General features: G+C 49.7%; 1 protein-coding gene across 1 annotated transcript; it reads right to left on the minus strand.

The window, feature by feature from the left end:
* Nucleotides 1-6,980: 6,980 nt before the first annotated feature.
* On the minus strand, nt 6,981-15,551 carry AQP8 (aquaporin 8). Its single transcript, XM_057749518.1, is given in 8 exon segments — nt 6,981-7,029; nt 7,365-7,408; nt 7,410-7,434; nt 8,179-8,313; nt 9,833-10,047; nt 12,121-12,307; nt 12,309-12,464; nt 15,310-15,551. Coding segments are annotated over 8 exon segments (1,053 nt in total).
* Between the last annotated feature and the right edge of the window lie 595 nt (nt 15,552-16,146).

The raw sequence follows: 16,146 nt of genomic DNA on the forward strand, positions 1-16,146 counted from the left end.
CACACCCAACAGCGGCACCATGTGGTAGACAGGCAAATGGCAGCCGCAGCCGGCCCAAAGTAAAAGGTTAGAACATGAAGACCCTGGACAGAAGAGTGGATCAAGCTGATGTGGTATATTTATACAATGGAATATTCCTCAGCCTTAAAAATGAAGGAAATAATGCCATTTGCAGCCACATGGATAGACCTAGAGATTATCATACTAAGTGAAGTAGGTCAAAGACAAACATATGATATCACCTATATGTGGAATCTTAACAAATGATATGAATGAACTTATTTTCAAAACTGAAATAGACTCACAGACACAGGAAACAAACTTATGGTTACCAAAAGGAAATTGGGGGAGATATATTAATTTGGGATTAAAAGAAACACACTACTATATATAAAATAGATAAACAACAAGGACCCACCAGATAGCACAGGGAGCTGTATTCAATATTTTAATAACCTAAAATGGAAAAGAATCTGAAAAAAAGTGTATATATTTAAAACTTAATCACTTTGCTGTACACCTGAAACTGATACATTGTAAATCGACTATACTTCAATTTAAAATTATTTTTAATTTTAAAAATAAAGGGATTTCTCTGGTGGTCCAGTGGGTAAGACTCTACGCTCCCAATGCAGGGGGCCCAGAATCGATCCCTGGTCAGGGAACTAGATCCCTCATGCTGCAGCTAGGACCCAGCACAGCCAAATAAATAAATAAATATTTTAAAAGTAAAAATAAAAAGTTAGGACAGGAAGGAAGAAGATTGGCATACTTCCCCTTTGGATTGCTTAAACTCTCAGAGTTCTTAGTCTGGTGAGAACGTAATAGTGTACAGTACTAGGCTTCTCAAAAACATAGTAGGTGAGGACTCAAGCCAATTCTGGCAAAAGAAAATGAATCAGTACTTGTGCTCCAAGGGTCTAAAGCAGCACATGCCCACTGCAGTAGAAAAAAACACTAGAGAGTGGGTCCAAAATCCTAGATTCTAATTGAGCTTTGCCACTAGATCACTATGTGATTAGAGTCAAATTATTTAGCTAGCCTCTCTGGGTTTGGGGGTTGGACAGCATGAGCGGTTCCCAACCTTTTCCCCTCAAGAGGCCCAAAGGCCCCACGTGAAGATAGTTGATTAAGAAAATACAAGGGACTTCCTAGGTGGCGCAGTGGTTAAGAATCTGCCTGCCAATGCAACGGACACTGGTTCGAGCCCTGCTCTGGGAAGATTCCACATGCCATGGAGCAACTAAGCTTGTGTGCCACAACTGGGCTTCCTAGGTGGCGCAGTAGTTGAGAATCTGCCTGCCAATGCAGGGGACACGGGTTCGATCCCTGCTCCAGGAAGATCCCACATGCCGCGGAGCAACTAAGCCCGTGCGCCACAACTACTGAGCCTGCGCTTTAGAGCCCGTGAGCCACAACTATTGAGCCCATGTGCTGCAACTACTGAAGCCCACGTGCCTAGAGCCTGTGCTCCGCAACAAGAAGCCACGGCAATGAGGAGCCCGCGCACCACAACGAAGAGTAGCCCCCACTCACTGCAACTAAAAAGAAAGCCCACGCACAGCAAAAAAGACCCAACACAGCCAATAAAATAAATTAATTAATTAAAAAAAAAGAAATGTGACTTAAAAAAAAAATACGTATGCACAAAGTCTGTTCAGAATCTCCTTGCCAGAACTCCACCTCCTTGCCATGATTCTGATACCTGCAAGTTTCAAAGCCTTTGATTAGATGATCAGAAATATAAAAGCTGTTACACTGTCCACTTACTAGGTACGAGGCATTGTGCTAATGCTCTACAAACATTTATTCTCAAGCATTCTGAGGCAGGGTTCCCATTTTACAGATAAGGAAACTGAGGCTGAGAGAAGTTAAACAGTTTCTGCAAACTTATACAGCAAAAAAAAAGTGAGTGTTCTGAGACTTAAACGTGGATCTTTCTCAGAATCCAAACTCGTAGCAACTACATTTTACTACTGTCATAGGGTTTCAGCTCTAACACCCTAAAATTCTGTGACCTGGGAAGACGGGAGGTGGGCTAGAGGTAAACGGGTGATTTGGGTCAATTTTGGATTCTACTCTATGGGGTCAGAATGAATTTGAGAAGCTTTTGGACCAGCCTATGCCATTCTTTCAGTCAACAGCTACTCAGTCCCTTCTATACAGCAAACAGTGAGCCAGATAACGTGGAATCACAAAGGAATTAGCCTCGATCTTCCTCTTGAGAGCTTGTGGTCTAGAAATTGACATGAACACCAGAACTTGAAATCCAATTGCAAGTTAGAAGTGAGAAGCTTTATAATACACGTCCTTCTGTCCCCCTCTTGGTGGGGGACTAAGGGGCAAGTAGGAGACAAGGCAGGAGACGTATCGTCCCTTATTCAACATCAGTAACGTGTGATGAAAAAGGTCATGAACCCTGCAGTCACACGTACCTGATCTTAAATTTTGACTCCACCAGTGTACTAACTACGAGGGTGAGTCAAAAATCATCCGCACTCCGGTTATAGTAAAACTTCTGTAAATTCTACAGCCAGAGTGCAGGCAATTTTTGACTCACCCTTGTGTGTGACTCTAGGTAACGTCATCTCTTAGGATCTCCATTTTCTCCTCCTGAAAATGGAAAGAGAAGAGTGGCTACCTGTATTCCTTTCCTGAGGCTGCCAGGACAAATGACCTCAACCTTGATGACTTAAAACAACAGGTATTTATTCTCTCACCATTCTGGGGGCCGAGAGTCTGAAATCAGGGCATCAGGAGTCCACGCTCCCTCCAGAGGCTGCGGAGAGAACCCTTCCTTGCCTCTTCTAGCTCCTGGAGACTCCTAGTACTGTCGTGTGGCACCCTAACTCCGCCTCCATCCTTCTACGTGGCTGCCTTCTCTGTGTGTCCTTTTCTGTCTCTTATAAGGACACTCTCGTTGGATTTAGGGCCCACTCTGATCCAGAATGGTCTCATCTAGACCCTTACCTTACTTGCATTTGCAAAGCCCTTATTTCCAAATAAGGTCACATTCTGAGGTTCCAAGTGGGCGTGAATTTAAGGGGAGACACTATTCAACCCACTACACTACCTCATGGGACTGCAGTGGGGAGTAAATGAAATAATGCACGTAAAGCATTCTGCACAGTGCCGAGCACATAATAAACACTCAATAAATGTTAGCTGTACATGTGTGCAGGTGTGTATGGGCATGTATATATAGATACATGTATATGTATAACTATTTTGTTGTTTACTAGATTTACCAAAGGTTGATTTCATTATTCATTTCACCAAAGGATGTAGTAACTTTTTTTTTTTAAATCGTTTGTGCTTCATAGGATACAATGCTAGATTTTTTGTTTTAATTTGTTAGCGGGGTAGATCTCATTTTTTTAATTTAAGCTCTTTATTGGAATATAATTGCTTTACACTGCTGTGCCAATTTTTGAGGCATACCGAAATGAATGAGCTGTATTTATACACATATCCCCACCGTCCCGCGACTCCCTCCTACCCTCCCTATCCTGGCCCTCTAAGTCATCACCCATCATCGAGTTTATCTCCTTATTTTATGCAGGAACTTCCCACACGCTATCTATTTTACATTTGGTGGTGTATATATGTCAAAGCTACCCTCACACTTCATCCCAGCTTCCCCATTGCCCCGCCCCCCCAACCCTGTGTCCTCAAGTCCATTCTCTATATCTGTATCTTTATTCTTGCCCTTTCACTGGGTTCATCAGTACCATTTTTTTTTTTAGATTCCATATATATGTTAGCATACAGTATTTGTTTTTCTCTTTCTGACTTACTCTGTATGACAGACTCTAGGTCTATTCACCTCATTACAAATAACTCAATTTCATTCTTTTTTATGGCTGAGTAATATTCCATTGTATATATGTGCCACATCTTCTTTATCCATTCATCTGTTGATGGGCATTTAGGTTGCTTCCACGTCCTGGCTATTGTAAATAGTGCTGCAATGAACATTATGGTACGTGTTTCTTTTTGGATTATGGTTTGCTTCGGGTATATACCCAGTAGTGGGATCTCATTTTTTTTTTTTTTTTTTTTTTGGCTGCCTTGGGTCTTCACTGCTGCACGCAGACTTTCTCTAGTTGAGGCGAGTGGGGGCTACTCTTCATTGCGATGCGCGGGCTTCTCATTGCAGTGGCTTCTCTTGTTGCAGAGCACGGGCTCTAGGCACCTGGGCTCCATAGTTGTGGTTCGAGGGCTCTAGAGCACAGGCTTAGTAGTTGCGGCACACGGGCTTAGTTGCTCCAAGGCATGTGGAATCTCCCCGGACCAGGGCTTGAACCCATGTCGCCTGCATTGGCAGGCAGATTCTTAACCACTGGGCCAGCAGGGGAAGTCCCAGGATGTAGTAACTTTTAATGTTTTCATTCTTTGTGAATTTTCTAATTTGCTTGTTTCTGATTTTATCATATTATTTCCTCCCTTTACCTTTCTTTTTTTTTTTTATAAATGGTGATGGTAGCAAACTTTTACTGAACATTCACTGTATGCTAGGTGCCATGTTAAGTCCTTCCCATGCATTAACTCATTGGACCCACACGATACGGCCTGTGGCTGAGGAAACTGAAGCTCAGAGAGCTTAAATAAATTGCCCAGGCAGGGCCACACAGCTAGTAAGTGTGGGAAAGCTGGGATTTGAACCCAGGTTCAGCCAACTCCAGGGTCCCAGTTCTTAACTAAAATAGATCCATCAGTGCATACACTGGGTCTTTTTTTTTTTAGATTCTATTCCCATATAGGTCATTACTGATTATTTTTTTTATCTTTATTGGAGTATAATTGCTTCACAGGATTGTGCCAGTGTCTGCTGTACAACAAAGTGAACCAGCCATAAGTACACACATATCCCCATATCTCCTCCCCCCTGAGCCCCCCTCCCCTCTGCCCCATCCCACCCCTCCAGGTCCTCACAAAGCATCAAGCTGATCTCCCCATGCTCTGCAGCAGCTTCCCACCAGCCATCCACTTCACACTTGGCAGTGTGTATATGTCAGTGCTACTCTCTGACTCCTCAAGTCCGTTCTCTACGTCTGTACGTCTACATCTCTACTCCTGCCCTGCCACTGGGTTCATCTGTACCATTTTGCCCTCCATATACATATATGGAATCTAGAAACATATGCTGGGTCTTGAATTTGCCTTCACTGAGTTCTTTGTGTTCCCTCTCTTCACGCGATTCTATGAGCACATCATCCTTTCCTATCTCACCATACTCATTTGCTCTACTAGATAAATTACAGGTTTTTACTAGATGTTCTTCCAGCAAAGACTCCTCCTTTCCTGACTAGCCCTGATGGCTTTTCCTCTTATTGGATGTTTCTGGCTTATTACTGCATAGTTCGCCTGTTAACAATTGGGGTTCTTCACCCCGAGAGTTAATGTTCGCTATTTGTCTTTAAGTGCAGCTATATGTCTTACAATTACACGAAGTGTATAAGAGCCCAGACCCTGGAGCCAGACCCCTGCGATTTGAATCTCAGCTCTGCCACTTCCTGAATGACCTTGAGTAAGTAATTTGACTTCTCTCTGCCTCACTTTCCTCATATGTAATGTAGAAAATAATAATAACAACAATAATATGTACCTGTACAGTTGTGGAAATGAAATGAATTACCAGTAGCTATTTAGTTACTAGCTATTTTTATAATCACCTTCACATCATGGAACACGTTGTCTGAGTAGCTCTTCCGTTTAGGTTTGTTGTTATTCAGATTTATTTTTCTCTTTTTCTCCAGAATGTCTCGGATATTTGAGTAGGATATTCTCAACAGGCAATCTCTTCTTGTGTGGGTAATATTCTCCAATGAGCATTTTCTGCCTTTTTACTCAGGTGAGTATTTTGCTTCTCCGGTAGAAGTGGGTGATGTTTTTGTTTGTTGTTAAGAATTATTTTCCCCTAGCACCCCTTTGTGGTGTTAGAATGATCATCTCCCATAAATTACCCACAGATTCTTATAGAGCAGATACACACTCTACTCATAAGGCGTGAAGTTCAGAATGTGTCTTTTTATGTATTTTTTATCCTTAGTTGTTCACTATACACAGATCTTCCATCCAAACGCCTCTGTCTCCCCAGAGCTATATTATGCCACATTATATATTTCCTCGGGAAATCCTTGCAGCTCTGGGCCACCCCCATACCCACCCTCATCCCCGGCTGGAGTGCGATGAGCAGATCAGTCCATGCCCTGGATAGCTCTGGGCACCAAACCACACCCTGGAGTCGACGCTGGGCTCTTCAGCAGGGTCTCGAGGTCTGTGATCTGGAACTGTTTCTGACTAGAGTCCAAACTGGACTGTAGCATGGACTCTGAGCTCCAGACAGCGCGCCCGTGGGTCTGGCTGAGTGGGAGACAGGCTCTGGGTCGGTCTGCCCTCTAAGTACCTGCCTTGGCCCTGGACTCTAAGCTGGGCTCTCGCTAACTAGACTCTGGACAGATAAGGTTCAACCCCGCCCCGCGGTGTCCATTTCTGAAAAGAAAGGCCAACCAGTGGACACGCGGAAGGAAACATTGGACTCCTTATTACAAAGCTAGATTGACAGCTCAGGGAGCAAGGAAACAGACCAAAGAAGGCCCTTCTATAACAGGAATTGGGGAAGGAGAGAAGGAGAAAGGGGATGAGGGAAGTGAGCAGAGACACGTAAATGGCCACCTCTTCCAACCATTCTTCTGCCCCTGGGACCTTCCCTGTCAAGAAAAGCTCTTCTGTTGTGCTTCTGTTTCTGTCTCCCGCTGGGCAGTGCTGGCAACACATCCCCCAGGCTGAGGTCTCTGTTGAGCACAAAGGCATTCGAAGGACCTAGCACATCTGAGAAGCCAGGCCCAAGTCAGGGGAAGCAAGTCAGTCGCTCCTCGGGGCTCTGCCCCAGCAGGAAATGCAGAGCTATCTGGTCTGCAGTCCAGGACGGGTCCACGGGGGGTCCCTGGGGCGGCAGGAATTCCACCATCTCAGCTTCACCGTCCCTTTAGGATTAGGCGGGTTTTCTCATCTCCAATGACGAACCTACAAAACAGATGGCCCAGTGAGGTCTCCGAGTCTCCGGGAGAGACCCAGCCCTTCATCACACGTCTCCAGGCCCAGAATTCTCCAGAGAGATGCTGTCCAGCTTCAATAGCCAGATTTCCCTGGGGAAGAGGGAGAAACACTTTCCTATTGGGTTTCCAACCTTTCCCTAAAGATACCCTTCTCTTCCATTCTGAAAGCATCAGAGACATATTCGTGATCCTTTTCACTAAGCCATAGGCTAAGCCAGGGCTGCAGATGGGCAGTGATGCAAGCAGTCTAGATCAGCCCAGCCCAGTGCCTGTCGTCACCCAGACAGCAGGCGCTGTACCAACTTGTATCCCTGAACGGCCTGGAGCAGAAAGGACAGGACCCTAGGCATCCTTGAGGCTCACGAGAAGGGAGCTGGAGGAGAACAGTCAGGCATATATTATCCTTCTGATAACACTATCAACCTTATTATCCATTGCACAGCTCCAGAGAGCACTGCTCACGTTGTGTATCATGTGAATGGTACCTCCTGGCATGCACGCTCTTGGGGGTACCGTCGACATGGTGTTCTCTGTGGATAGGTTCCCCTGAGTTGTACAACGCCCCTGTGAGGAGCTATTCCTCCCCTACTTTCATTCCATACAGTTGTTCAGATGAGGCTGGACTCACCCCAACTCCAGGATAAGACACATGCTCCAGACATAGCCACTAAGAGTGCCTGGCCCTATGGCTACAGAGGTCAATTCAGAGGTAGACATGGCCCAAGCTGGGCAGTTCCAACGCAGAGAATAGCAGGCCCAGGCCTTTTGTAAGAACTGTTTCCTGTTTCCTCTGTTTCCAGTTATTAAGCTGCCAGGATGTAAGTCTGGAGTGCCTGGTGGGCATCTTTGCCTCTATCGGAACGCCTATAGGAGCATGAAGTCTACCCAGAGGCCACCTGTAGGGGTTATGAGAAAGACCAAGCCCTAAAGACATTGTATCCAAATGGATTTCTGTACCTTGCAACCAAAGGTCCCAGAGCCATAACCTTTGCCTCTGAAGAATGCTCATTTTTTTCTCCTCCAAACCCATGTGAGACCCTAACCCTCTAGCCCTGGACGTTCTGGGAACTATCACCAAGCCCACCAGATGGGCCGTGACCCCGTGTCATGTTCCTACCTGATGAGCACACCTACAAGCAGGCTGGCCAGGAGCGGGCCCAGCCAGTAGATCCAGTGGAAGTCCCAGCGGTTGGCCACTACGGCAGGTCCGAAGGCACGGGCAGGATTCATGCAGGCTCCAGACACAGCACCCCTGCAAACACCCAGCCACACCAGTTAGCAGAATCCCAGCCAAGGAGCCCCGACTCACCCAAGTTCGCTTCCCCAAGTAGCCGTAGGTCACACGCTACCCAGAAACCCTCTCTAAGCTACCATATCATGGGGGTCTGGGAGGTTCCAAAGAAGACACAGGTAAAGAGAGTTTTAACACTAGGAAGTGAAAGGCTTGACTCCTCCCTGGAGTCCTCCCCACAGTCTGCCACTCCCCACACACCCCTCTAAAAGAATGGCCAGCAAGTAGTGCCTGTTCAGTGATGGCAGGAAGGAAGGGAGGGGGGTCTATGCCTTCTCCAGAGTTGATGAAGCAAAGTCAGGCAGTTTTCAGCTATGTGAACTTTGAGGTCACATGGACCTAGATTCAAAACCCAGCCCAGCTACTTATAGCTGTGACCTTTGTTCAACCTCTCTGTGTTTCAGTTTTGGTGAAAGTACATATCTCATAGGTCGTTGTCAGGAGCAAATGAGAAAAGGCATATAGAGTCCATGTTTCTCATATAATTTATGTGCAAGTGTGAACTCTAACCTAGCTCACCCAGTTGAGGTCTTTGCTGCAAGCTTGGGGCCCAGCGCTTCCATAGCGGAACTATTCCCCAGGAGCACCTCTCCAGCCTGGTGTCTGTACCCTTGCCCCATTCGCTCAGGCTGGGGTCCTTCCTCAGGCCTCACCCCTCACTGACCCCACCTGTGTCCAGTAGCCAAAGCCAAATGGATGTCAATAGGCTTGTAAGTGAAGCAAAAGCCACTAGAGGGCAGCAAAGCACTGCCACAGCTTTGCCCACACATGTCCCCAGACTCCCCAGATTCCACCTCCCAAAGGATGACTTAGGGCTGATTTAGGGCAGAGAACGGCTACACTTGGTCCTGTGTCCAAGAGGAAAGGAAGGAGTTGACCTTTAGGAAGGAGCTCCCTTATCCCCTGTAACAGGGGCTCTTATCCCAGATCTGTCACTTAATTTGCCACTGCCCTATGACCTTAAATAAGTCACTTGAGTCCTCTCTGAGCCTCAATTTCCTCATATATAAAATGGGAGAAATAATCCTTTGTCTCCTTAATGCCATCCCAAACCTACGGAGAGGCTCAAGATAAACGAGACAGTGGGTGTGGAAGCTCTTTAAAGGTACATCTGAGGGTAAAACCTGGCTGCCCGCTGGCTGGATAAACACTACAGAAATGGCTTATTGATACTACAAAAATTAGAAAATTCCCATAAAAATCCAGTCTTCTGACTTCCCTGAAATGAAGTTGGAAGGGTCACCCCAAGCCCGTATTCCCACACAGAGATAACTTATCAGAGGTGCATGGTGGTGGCCTCCTTAGAAGCTACAGTCCCCGCCACTCAATGTTGTCTGCCTCCTGCCAGACATTAGCTGCGTGGCTTCTATTGGCAACCGAGTTTGTGACCCTCAGGTTGGCTCTGCAGACCCGCCCTCCTCCAGGGCCAAGCCTTGGCCCAGGGCTGAGCTCTGTGGTCCCACGGCTGAGCGGCACTCACCCTGCCAGGATGTCCACGGTGACAGAGAAGCCGATGCAGAATGGGGCCAGGGGACCCTGTGTCTTCTCGTTGATGGCACCCATGCATACAGCCAGTACCAGCAGTGTCGTCAGGATGATCTCCGCCACCACTGCCCCCGCCACCTGCCCTGGCTCCTGGACTGTTACGAAGGCCGCCCCAGACGCATTCCAGAACCTCTCGTGGGGACTCACCGCCTGCAGAGAGCGGTTCTCAGCTTCTCAGTGGGGGTGGAGAGACAGCTGGGGGCTGAGGGGAGGGGCCCCATCCTTTCAAGCCTGGGAAAAGTCTTGTCCAATATGTGCATCCCAGCTCCATCAGTTCCTATAGTGTGGTTTTGCCTGAGCTACTGGACTTCTCTGAGCCTCACTTTGCTCATCTGTAAAATGGGGATAACCTAGCAGTGGCTTCAAGTGCTGTGGACCTGAAGCATATATAACTTAGATGACCTCCTTGAGAAAGAATACAGACATACCTTACATTTACAAACTCTGCAAATATGTATACCGAGATGAACACATTACCAGCCCCCTAAAAGGCCCCTTTGAAGGGATGAGAAGAGCCCTGGAGCTTAAGCCCCATTGGCTTCCCAGGGAATCGGCCTCGGGGTCATCACGGCACCCGGGGAGGGAAGACAGCAGGACAGACAAGCTTCTGGGCCCCAATCCAGGCCCTGCTGCTCCCCAGCTCATTTGGACTTGGGCAAGTTACTGCCTTCTCTGTGCCTCTGCTTCCTCCTCTGTAAAGTAGGGGTGGTCCTAATAATAGCTTCCGGCCCAGGTTGGGAGTGCTCTCTAAGGACTGATGCTGGCTTCTGGTCAAGTTGGAGATTAAATGAGAGGATTCTGCCAAGTGCTCAGTGGCGGGGGAGGGGGGTGGGGGTGAGGGGACGCTCAGTGAATGGCCGCTGCTGCCCTGCACTGGTCTCCATCGTGTTGGACGAGTTTACAAGCGGCCTGGCCTGAAAGAGAGTCCGGCACTGCTTTCCATTGGGAATCAGAGCAGGAAGGTCTGGACCCCGTTCTGAATAGACAGGGCAGCAGGGTCTCAAACAGGGGCACAGGGAGACCAGGGCAGGGGAGACAGCAAAATGGGATTCAAGACCAAAGTCTGTGATGGGCAGTGCTTAGAGCCACAGACCAAATCCCAGCCGGGCTAATAGGGCGCCCCCTTCACCCCTTCCCACCTCCCTAGTCCCCCCGATCCCACTCCCAACACAAGCCAAGCAAGGCCTCATCCTCCTGGATAAGACTTAAGAACAGCAGGGGTGCTTCCCTGGTGGCACAGTGGTTACGAATCCGCCTGCCAATGCAGGGACTGGTTCTAGCCCTGGTCCAGGAAGATCCCACATGCTGCGGAGCGGCTAAGCCCATGCGCGACAACTACTGAGGCTGTGCTCTAGAGTCCGCAAGCCACAACTACTGAGCCCATGTGCTGCAACTACTGAAGCCCGCACACCTAGAGCCCGTGCTCGGCAACAACAGAAGCCACTGCAATGAGAAGCTCGTGCACCACAACGAAGAGTAGCCCCCACCCTCCGCAACTAGAGAAAGCCCATGCGACAACAAAGAAGACCCAATGCAGCCAATAAATAAATAAATAAATAGGGAAAAAAATTAAAAAAAAAAAAAAAAAGAACAGCAGAAAGGAAAGAGAGAGAAGGAAAGAAGGAAAAAAGGAAGTCAGGTAGGCAAAGAGGGAGGAAGAGCTAGCCGTGGAGTTACGTAGAGCTATAGCAATTCTGCGGCTAAGAGGAAGAGCTGGCCTTCCTATGGGAATGGGAGGGATTCCAGTAAATTGAATATTCACTCCCATCAAAGGTAGAGTAACTCAATTTAAAAGCAGGCCAACCGGAGAACACACAAAGAAATTAGGTCAAGAATTTCCCAAGGAGAATAACCGGACTCATCCCATACCCTCAGACGGTGCTTACTGAGATGTCTATACAATGAATCAATGAAAGAATGAATAAAAAAAGTTAGAATTATCTAAAGCCAGAAATGGACTCAGGAAGAGAAAACTTGAGTCCTGAATGCTGCTTCCGGGTCTGTCCAGGAGGGCTGTGTCCACCCATGGACAGAATAGGGTGGGTTTGGAGGAAACCAAAGGCCCTTTGCGTGTCCCCTCCCCGGTAGAAAGGGTCCACCCAATCCCACTGGAGGCAACAGGAAAAGAACCGGACAGTCCCCACTCACCATCCCCCACCCACCCACCCCAGCAGCCCTGTCAGAGCCGAAGTCCCCAGCCCAGCCCCCTGGGGGATCACCCACCTTGGCCAGGGCGGCCCCGATCATCCCCCCGCACAGCTGGGAGACCCAGTAGGGAAGGAGCATCACCAGGTTCAGGCCTCCGACCAGCATGGCGGCCAGGGACACCGCAGGGTTGAAGTGTCCACCGCTGTCATCCATAGAAGCAGAAGCAGTCGTGAGGCTGAGGCCCAGGGACTGGGTCCCAACAGCCCCCTCCCCGGCTGGCCTTGCAGGGCCTGAGTCCGTCAAGGGCATCCCAAGTAGAAAACAGGCACCAAACCACACCCGCTCTCCCTGAGGTGCTGGGTGGGTGGGGGGAGGAGATGGGGGACAGCCTGGGAGGGGAGCGCAGCCCCGTTCCTAGCCTACACCCCGACCCCAGAGGAAGGACACGGTGGGAAACCATCCTCAGCTCCTTCCAGACCCCCTCAGAGCTGTGTCTGGCCCTTCAGAGCTGTGGCCACAGGTCAGAATGAGACCCCAGGCTTCAAATTCATAGCCCAAGAGCGGTATCCTGGCCTCCCCTTAGAAGTAACCAGGCCCTGAACAACAGCTCCTGATTGGTTGAACTATTCACCCAATAAAATTACTATTTTTTGTCTGCAAGTATGACTGACATTGCGTGCAAAATTGAGATTAGAGGTCTGTGGAAATGGCACTGCAAATCAGGAGTGAGGTTAGAGGTTCATGACTAAGTCAGAGATTGGGATCTGGAGTTTTGGAGGTGACAAAGTTGAACCTAGGTCAAAGGGCAGGTTCAGGTTGACTCCATGGGGCAGGTTCCATTGGTCGTGGGTAAAGAGCCTTTCTTTTCACCGAGACGCTCAACCAGCCCAGGCTCCAGAGCCAGGAGGCCCCCCGATACCCTGCTACCCCCACTGGCATCCTATCCAGTGCCACTCAAATGGAGGTTGGCTGAGAGGCTGGCTCACCAAATCCCTCTGGTGCATGGGATGGACAGGCCCAATAAGAGGGACAGTAACCCCAAGACCCCCCATGTGACCCCACCTGTTTAGAGCCCACCAATGGGCCTGCCCACGCAGTGGACACAGGGCACTGAGCCGAGGACCTTGGCTCTGGACACAAGGAGTTCGTCCAACATGCTGACACTTCAGCACCAGCTGCCCCAACCTGTCTGGCCCAGCTCTGTGCACAGGCCTTCAGGTGAGCTTCCTGCCGGATTGGGAAGCACCAGCTGATCTCAGGCTTGATCGGTGGGGAGAGGGGCAGCCCGGCCCACTTGGTTTCGATTCGGGTCCATGACCGAGCTTAGCCTGGGCTCCGCCAAAGCAGGGGGGTGAAGGTAGGGATGGGGGGCCTCCCACAGGAGACAGAACCCTCTCTGCCATCAGCCTCTCCTCCAAAATCACCCAGCCCAAACGAAGAGAGTAACTGTCACTCAGAGCATGGCTCAACCAGGAGGGGGCTGGACCATCACATATGTTCCAGAAACTCACTTCACACTCATTAACAATAAAACAATGCTGGGCACTGTGTTGGGTGCTCCAACAACCTCAGAGTCAGTGCCTGGCACGCAGTAAGTACCGAATAAATATTTGTTGACCAAAAACAAATGGCTGGGACTTCCTAGGTGGCACAGTACTTAAGAATCCTCCTGCCAGTGCAGGGGACACGGATTCCATCCCTGCTCCAGGAAGATCCCACATGCCGCAGAGCAACTAAGCTCGTGCACCACAACTACTGAGCCTGCACTCTAGAGCCCATGAGCCACAACTATTGAGCCTGTGTGCCACAACTACTGAAGCCCACGCACCTAAAGCCTGTGCTCTGCAACAAGAGAACCCACGGCAATGAGGAGCCCGCCCACCATAATGAAGAGTAGCCTCCACTTGCCACTAGAGAAAGCCCACGTGCAGCAAAAAAGATCCAATGCAGCCAATAAATCAATTAATTAATTTTAAAAATGGCTGAATAAAAGCCTGGCATTTCAGATAGGCAGTCTCCTGCAGTGCAAAGTGATGTTCTCTCCAGCCAGCTGGCCTGGGTTCAAACCCTAGCTCTGCCGCCAAATAAGTGTGTGACAGTGGGCAGGTTATATAACCTCTCTGTGCCTCAGTGATCCCTACCTCATAAAGGCTGTTGCAGAGATCATTAATACATGTTCATACAGAGTACTGGCATACAGTTAGTACTCAATAAATATCAGTTACTGTTATCATCACCTTTTATTATACTGAACATAAAGAGGTTCAGCTCCTTGCCCTGGTCACCCAGCTAAGCAGTGATAAAGTTTGCCTTCAACCCCAGACTGGCAGGAACAGAGGACTCTGTGTTTTTCATCCCACCTGCAGCTTCCCTTAGATATTTAAAGAGAAATGTTAAAGTTCTCTTCCCATCCTGTTTTTCTAGGAAACAATATTTTAATTTCCCTACTCAGATCAGTTTTCAGTGTGAGATTAAATACAGACCAACCAGGTTCTAGATCCTCCTGCCAGGCACCCCATCCAAGACATTCGTCATTGTGGTTGGTTCTCCCAGAGCCCACGACCTCCGGGTGGAGCTTCCTTCCAGGGGAGCGCCCCACAAGAGGAGCCCCTCGGCCCTCCCTACCACCCACCCCCACCGCACTCCACCCCACCCCGGTGGATTCTTCTGCGTAGCTCTACCTTCCCCTAGGCTGGAGCAAAGCCCCGTCCTCATGGTAATAGCAACACGGCAACCAACAGCGACTGAGCGCTCACTATGGACTAAGCTCTTCACATCATTTCATCCTTGTGCCTCCCCCAGGAGGTGTTGGGTTCGCCTCCTGGCTCTGCCATGGGATCCCGGCCGAGTTACCTGGCTTTCTCATTCACAGCTAGAAAATGGGGATAATAATAGTACCGGCCCTACGGGGTTGTTTTGAGAATCACATGAGTTGCTATCTGGCAAGTGCTGAGAATAGCCCTGTATGTGTGTTGGCTTGAGAAATAAGATTTAGAAAATACCCCCACTGTTCCCATTTCATAGGTGGGAAGTCTGGGTGTGGGGAGTGACTTAGTCAAAGCCACAGAGCTCACAGGCTGAAGAGTCAGGATTCGAACCCAGGCAGCCTGACCTGACACCCCCCCACCACCTCCCAGCCCACATTCTTATTCACGCTGCTCTGGAGATCCTGGGCGTGTGCCCAGGGGTCCCTGCCCACAGCGCTGCTCCCTGCCGCCGGCTCCCCAGACTGGCAGCAGGCTGAGCGCTCAGGGCTGTTCCCACCTGATGTTCCCCAGCGTGGCAATGACCAAGCCCAGGGCCAGCCCGTGGGCCAGCGCCGGCTGCAGACGCCCGGTGTCCGGCCCGTTCTCGATGACCGACAGGCAGCCGATGAAGATGAACAGGGCAGAGCCCAGCATTTCGACCAGGCAGGGCTGCACGAACAGCTCGTACCAGCACCCACGCCACCTGCCCCCCTGGCCGGGCTCCTTCACCTTGACGCCACCAAACTCCAGGTCACACATGGATGCCGCTGTCTGCGGGGGGGAACGGGAGGGGGACACATGGGAGGAGAGCCCAGAAAGAAGCCCCCCAGCACCCCAATCTTGCATTCATTCTCAGCAACTGCTAGGATGGCCAGGCTGCAGAGGAAGAAGCCAGCAGTGAACTCACCTCTATAGACATCAGGGTGGAAGTGACTCGGGACGGGGCTCTGGCCTGCACTGGCTGGGAAACCCACACCTGCTCTCCCAGAGAGGACGCTCTTATCTGCAGGGCTGCGGTGCCAGCCCACTACAGGCTCTGCCCCTTTTAAAGGGCTACAGAGGCTCCCGAGGGTGTCAAGAAAGCCATAAAGCCCAGTGGGAGGTGACCCCGAGGCCCAGGGGAGGAAACTTTTTTTAAATCTCAGCTGGGCAGGGCAGGGGGTGGTCAGGGATTGCTAAGCTTTCTGCCAACAAAGGGAAAAGGTGTTGTCTTTGCTGGGTCACCTGGGGAGGGCTCCAGATCTTCCCCAGAGGAGATGGAGAGAAGTTCCCCAGCTCCCGTGGTCACCATCGGGGCCCAGAGGAGATCCACGTGTGTGAGTGAACACGGGGAGGGCCCCACCAGATCAGGACC

This window comes from Hippopotamus amphibius, chromosome 9, assembly GCF_030028045.1.
Source record: "Hippopotamus amphibius kiboko isolate mHipAmp2 chromosome 9, mHipAmp2.hap2, whole genome shotgun sequence".
Taxonomy (NCBI): domain Eukaryota; kingdom Metazoa; phylum Chordata; class Mammalia; order Artiodactyla; family Hippopotamidae; genus Hippopotamus; species Hippopotamus amphibius.